Genomic DNA, 6,795 nt, shown 5'->3' with positions numbered 1-6,795 from the left:
ATTTACTGAGCTCCGTTGATCGACGGAATGCTACTGAGATCTGAGGACTGACTGAGAGTACTGAGTTTACTAAGACTTACTGGGAATACTGAGATTACTGCGATTACTGAGTACTAATATCACTGAGATTACTAAACTACTGAGATTACTGAACTACTGAGCTTACTAAGATTTCTGAGATTTCTGAGTCACATGACTGACTGATTTCTATGGATCATAGCTTGACTGAGAGATCGTGAAAAAATGACATGGCTCTAGGCACACAGCTAAATGTTCGGGTACAAGTACCCCCTGGACTAGATGAGAAGAAACTGACATAGCATGATTTACTTGAAGACTTGACTAACATCACTATATATACTACATTCATAGAAGCCTTTCATCAAACATGTAATAGGCATAAACTTGTACATACATGGGGATTTCATGCTATCATGCTAGTTAGACAATTTTTCTTTATCTAGGCATTTAATAAAACAAAATGTAGGCATGGTACATGTAAAGCACATCATACAATAATTAAACATCATGCTTCAATTCCAATTCCATCATACAAGGTTTTAGTCATGAGATTTCATAAATCTTTATCTATACTAATCAACCCACAAGGAATTTATCATCAAATCATGGAATAGAAATCAATTCCTCATTTATCAACACAAAAGAGAACATACAAAGCATGAAAACATGAAGAAAATCCATAACTTGTAGTTAAAAATGATTCTTGGACTTCATGAACGAAAGGAGTCCATGAGTAAACACTATTCATACCTTAGTTCATGATATAACAAAGATTGACAAAGAGATTCTTTAAATTTGACGGTGAATTCCCTTGGAATTGAACCTTCTATGAAGACCCTAGGGCTTGTTCTTGAGAGTTTTTGAGAGTAATTGAGTATAAGCTGATGAATTATGGCCAAATCTCGTGTTATAAGGCTTATATAGGGAGGAAAATTAACCTTTTTAACCCTGGGATGCACATTTAATTTCTGAGAAAATTTCCCAATTTTCATCCTTGGCGTAACGCGCCGCTATCGTGCCAAGTCACCGGAAAGTGACAAATGGGAAATTGCATGGTGGCGCGACGCAAAGCTATCGCGTTGCCACCTTATATATGACCTAAAAGTTTGGTGCAACAGTCCACTATCACAGAGCAAAACTGAAAATAGATAATTGTCATTTAAGTTATCTCTGCGATGCGCTGAAGGCTCAGGTGATACACTGTCTCACTAAAAAGGCTCTAACTCTTTTCTCGGGTGTTGGATTTGGGAGAATTTGGTATCGATGGAAAGTTTATTGAATTTCCCACTTGAAAAATAGTGAAAATCTTGAAAATACCACATCTATAAAAGTAGATTCATCTTTCAAATAAAGTTTCTAACATTCTTGAGAAAAAATTTCAAGCTAGGAAAAGTAAGGGTATTACACTCACATTTAGCCAGTTTAGAGGCTTTCAGACACTATAGTCAGTTAATCAGTATTCAAACTTTAGTTGACATTGCCAAATTATTTTGTCAGTTTGGTTTACAATTTCTATCAGTTTTGTTATGTAAAACCTTATGGCATATTAGTTGTTCTTCCGCGTATATTATGTTATTACAATTCAGTGCTCACAGAAGGTACCAGTTCATGGGTTAACTTGTGGTCCTTTGCGACTGTAAGCACCGTGTGGCTCCCAGGGTGTACTCTCAGTGAGTTACAAATTCTTTTTTGAAATTCCACATGCTAAATCTTGCAAGAATAACATCAATATAAAGTTTTTGAGATAAGTCTAATATCCTTTGTTTGCAATCTCACATGAGCTTAATCCCAAGGATATTATCCACTTCTCCCAAGTCTTTCATACAAAAATGCGAGGAGAACCACTCTTTAATAGAATCCAACATGCTTACATTATTTCCTATGAGAAAAATGTCATCTACGTACAGAATAAAAAATTCTACTTTCTCTCTGTCCCATTTTTTATAAACACATGACTCATTTTCACATTGATCAAAATCAAAAGTCTTAATCGAATTATCAAAACAAATATTTCATGCTCTAGATGCTTGTTTCAAACCATAAACAGATTTCCTAAGATTACAAAACTTATGTTCATTACCACTTTTCATGAAACCTTCTGATTGTGCCATATATAATGCCCTCGTCAATACTTCTATTTAGCAAAGCTGTCTTGACATCCATTTGCCAAATATCATAATCACAAAGATTAGTTATGATTTAGAGAATCCTAATGGATATAAGAATAGCTATCGGTGAAAAATTTTCCGCGTAGTCAATTCCTTCTTTTTGGGTAAACCATTTCGCAACAAGCCTAGACTTAAAAGCTTGCACTTTTCCATCCACACCTCTTTTTTCTTATATATCCATCTACAACCGATGGGTTTGACTCCCGTAGATAGTTTTACAAGTTCCCAGACTTGATTTGAATACATAGACTCCATTTCAGATTTCATAGAAGCAATCCACATTTTAGCATCTTTATCATGTTAAGCTCTGGCGTAATTAAAGGGTTTCGTATAGGCTCCTCAGGAATTCTATCATATGATTCTCCAAGAGTGAAAATCGTAAATATTTTCTAATAATTCTCCCACTACGATGACTAATCACTACAGGATCTGCTAGTACTAGAGCTAAATTCTAAACACCCTGAATGTCTTTCTGCACTATGACAGGTTCCTCGACGTTACCCTGAACATTTTTCTCCATAATTGTAGGTTGCTCGACAATACTTCTACTACTTTGAGGTAGTGTAATGTAAAGTGTTTGATTTGGTGAAACCTCTTGCCTATTGACATTTCTCCCACTATGTATATGCAATGGTATGTCAATAAAGGTTTTTAGAAATTGTTCTTGTGTTTCATTGTTTGTGATTCTATTTCTCAATTCCTCTAAAATAATTTTGCTTCTAGGAATGTGGTTCATTAAATTACCCTCTTCAAGAAATTTGGTATTTGTCAAAACAATTAACTTCTGTTCCTTATGATAGTAAAATAAACCCCCTTTCTCCCTTTTTGGATTTCCAATAAAAATGGATGCTTCTATCCTAGATTTTTAATTTTCAGTTTTTCCTTCTAGCACATGTGTTGGACAACCTCAAACAAAAATATGCTATAGACTAGGCTTGCACCGACTCTACAATTCAGATGGGGTTATAGGTACTGATTTTGAAGAAACCAATTTTAGAATATAGTTGTTTCTAATTCATAACCTCAAAAAGAAAAGGGAAAATCTAAATAACTTAACATTGATCTAACCATTTTCATAAGAGTTCTATTTCATCGTTCAGCCATACAATTTTGTTGTGGTGTTCCCGAAGTAGAATATTGAGATGTAATTCCTGATTTTGATAAAGATTTAATAAATTCCGCTAAAAGGTATTCTCCACCACGATCAGATCGTAATGTATGGATATGTTTGTTTTATTGCTTTTCCATTTCCATCTTGAATTCTTTGAATTTTTTAAAGAATTCAAATTTACGACGCATCAAATAAATGTATTCATATTTTGAGTAATCATCTGTGAAAGTAAAAAAATACTCAAAACCATCTCTTTCTTGTATATTTATAGGACTACACAAATCAGTATGAATTAATTCTAACTTATTACCGTCTTTATTTTATTTGGAAGAAAATGGTCTCTTGGTCATTTTACCTTCTAAAAAAGATTCATAATTTGAAAGTGCCTCCACTTTTAATGAACTCAAAGGTCCATTAAAAACCAACCGTGAGATCTTATTTATGTTAATATGACCTAGACGTAAGTGCCACAAGTATGACACAAAATTTTAACATACATTTTCTTTTATGTAATTGATAAGCATTATTAAGTTTCATTGTTTGTAGAATATTATGAGAAACATCAAATACAACCAAATCATGTATTCTAGGAACAGCAATTTTAAAATGTTGATTAAACTTTATAATTGTGCAATTATTAGTAAAATATATATTGTAACCAACATCCATTATTCTTGAAACTGAAATTAAATTCCTTTTCTAGAAGGTACGTAAAGAACAATATTCAAAATCAAAACTATAGAACTACCAAACAAAGTGAAAATATTTCTTATATCTAAGGTTGGTGTTGGTTCCCCATTTGCTTGAAACATGTTTAGTTCATTTTCACTTAATCATGGTGTTTCCTAAAACTCCTACAAAGAGATGCAGATATGATTAGTAGATCCCAAATCTATAGCCTAATATTGGGTAGAAACAACCACTAAAAATGTTTCAACGACATATGAAAAAGATGTACCTTGTTTCTGCATCTTTGCTATGTAGCTGGGACATTATTTTTTATAATGACCAAGTTGCTTGCAATGATAGAACTTGCCCTTAGGATTGGATACACTACCATTAGTACTTGGAACCTTACAGAACTTCTTCTTCTTTTTATTTTTGCCTTTCTGCTTTTAGAACTCGAAGACAAAGGTTTGTCAACCATCAATGCTACCGTAGAAGCTTGTTGCTTAATGATAGATTCTGTTGCTTGCAGCTCATTCAATAATTTTACAAGAGATAATTCCATCTTATTCATGTTATAATTTAAGCAAAACTACTAAAAACTGTCCGGCAGAGTCTGTGGAACCATCTCAACCTGAGATTCTTTATCAAAAACCATACCAAGAATTTCCAGTTTGTTCAACAGACTCATCATTTTAAGAACATATTTGCCCACAAAAATCTCTTCAACCATTTTTGTGATCAAAAGAGCTTTCATGGACGTCTGCTTTGCAACACGATTTTTCTCACCAAACATCTCTTTGAGGGATTCAAGCATATCGTAAGAAGTATTTATGGATTGATGTTGATGCTGCAACAAATTTGCCCTGGCGGTAAGAATATAGCATCTTTCCATCTTATCAATCTTAACCCACTTATCGTAGGCTTTAGTCTCATCATCAGTCGGTAAAACTGACATAACAGGACATTTCTCAACCAACACAAATTTAACGCCCTCAGCAGTAAGAACAATATCTAAATTACATTTTTAGTCCACATAGCTAGGGCCTTCTAGTTTATTTTGATTCAGGATAGAGGTTAAGGGATTGAATGAAGACATGGTTAATCTGCTATATAATCAAATTAAAAATAGCTCATTAGACATGCTGCGGAATAATAAAATTCTTAAAATCGCATCACACATATAACCATACACATTAACAATTAGGATTGTTAGAAAAACTTAAACATTTAAGCAAATATACATGTAATGCCAGATATTTTATCTTTTAAATAAAACAGAACCAGCTCAGTTAGAGAGTAAACTGTTGATTTAAGTTAGATAAATATCACATTTCATAAGTCTCTATCCTATTGAACAAACATGTAACTTAGTTGAAAAGTTTGTCAAGTCATCAAAAATAAGAGACGATAAAACAGTATTACACGATACGAGTTTATCCAATGGGAAAGATAACGTACGTCAACATGTAAACTAATTTTATTTACTATTATTAACCACTGAAAATCATAAGGAATGATCCCTATCACCACTGGTTACCAAAAATCAATTTATTTTGAAAACATAAAAACGCTCAAAACCTAATCAAAATGACCCCAAATGGACAAAAAATGGCCTAGTTCATTGCTAGTTTTGTATTGTTTGGTGGGTCATTTTCGATGAACGTACCAAATTTTAGGTCATTCAAAATTCTTTAAAAATGAAAAACTTCAAAACTAATCAAATCGATAATTATTGGTCGGGCTATTGTGAGGGTCAGCAGGCTGTTTACACTACTTGGACTTACCATTACTATTTATACAGTAAGTAACGATTAGTCTAAACTCATCATAGTTTTACCCTTAATCCAAAAAAATACTTTTTTACAAAACTAAGCAAAACGTGCTAAATTTGTTTTCTGCTTTCTTTTTTCTTGATGATATACTTAGATTTCAGAAAGCATTAACATCATCCATAACAAAAAAACCATCCATCAACAACATGATATTCATAGCGATTATCAAAATATGTAATTTCTTTGTACAATATTTAGCATATGTAAGAAAACTACTGACACCAATTGTTAGAACTCACAGTGGAAACAGTAATTCTATAGGATCAACATAACTTACATAAATCTAGATAACATAAATCAACAAACAAAATTGAAAAGATACTTACCTGTTGAAGCTTTCACACAATTCGTTCGCTACCTTGACCTCGAACGCTACAGTCTTATACTATTTACTGACTAACTTTTGTTGTCAAACTTGTGTGGGCAAGTGTTTTTAATTTAAAAAGATAATCATCTTTTGAACAAAACCCCTATTCATTCTTATTTTCTATGAAAGAAGGGAAAAGCAAGAGGCAAATGTTTTTTGTCTTTTTAATTGTGCAAAACGTTTTCTGCCCTTATAAGCCATTTAATGATCAAAACGTTTTGATATCAAAAAGAATATTTTTTTATTTAAAGTCAGAAGATATCCTTTTTATTCTAGAAGACCAGTAAATAATGTTACTTCTTGTAGTAAGTTTCTTTCTCTTTTCCAAAATTCATCAATTAATCAAGTATAGCAGGGACCGCAAATTTATTAAGTGAGATTTTCAATTATGATATTAATTCGGTAATGGATGAATTATCAAATAATAAAAAATTATAAATTATTCGACTAAAAATCATCATATAATAATAAATTACAAATTATTCGACTAAAAATCTGTAAATTGCACTCCTCGTTAGAATCACCGACACAATCAATTAAATTAAATTTTCTAAAAAATTTAACTCGTTGATTAACTTAATCCTTTATTTATATTGCTCAATTTATTTCACGTGACGGATATAAAAT

General features: G+C 32.2%; 1 protein-coding gene across 1 annotated transcript; it reads right to left on the bottom strand.

The window, feature by feature from the left end:
- Window positions 1-4,561: 4,561 nt before the first annotated feature.
- Window positions 4,562-4,924, bottom strand: LOC124892168. Its single transcript, XM_047403561.1, has one exon. It carries the CDS (start codon window positions 4,922-4,924, stop codon window positions 4,562-4,564), a length of 363 nt encoding a protein of 120 aa, XP_047259517.1.
- Window positions 4,925-6,795: the final 1,871 nt, after the last annotated feature.

The sequence above is a fragment of the Capsicum annuum genome, unplaced genomic scaffold, assembly GCF_002878395.1.
Source record: "Capsicum annuum cultivar UCD-10X-F1 unplaced genomic scaffold, UCD10Xv1.1 ctg4451, whole genome shotgun sequence".
NCBI lineage: Eukaryota > Viridiplantae > Streptophyta > Magnoliopsida > Solanales > Solanaceae > Capsicum > Capsicum annuum.
This window is presented reverse-complemented; position numbering and strand designations above follow the sequence as displayed.

Coding starts and splice junctions, on each gene's coding strand:
- LOC124892168 (XM_047403561.1), bottom strand. CDS start 4,924: ATGTCAGTTTTACCGACTGATGATGAGACTAAAGCCTACGATAAGTGG.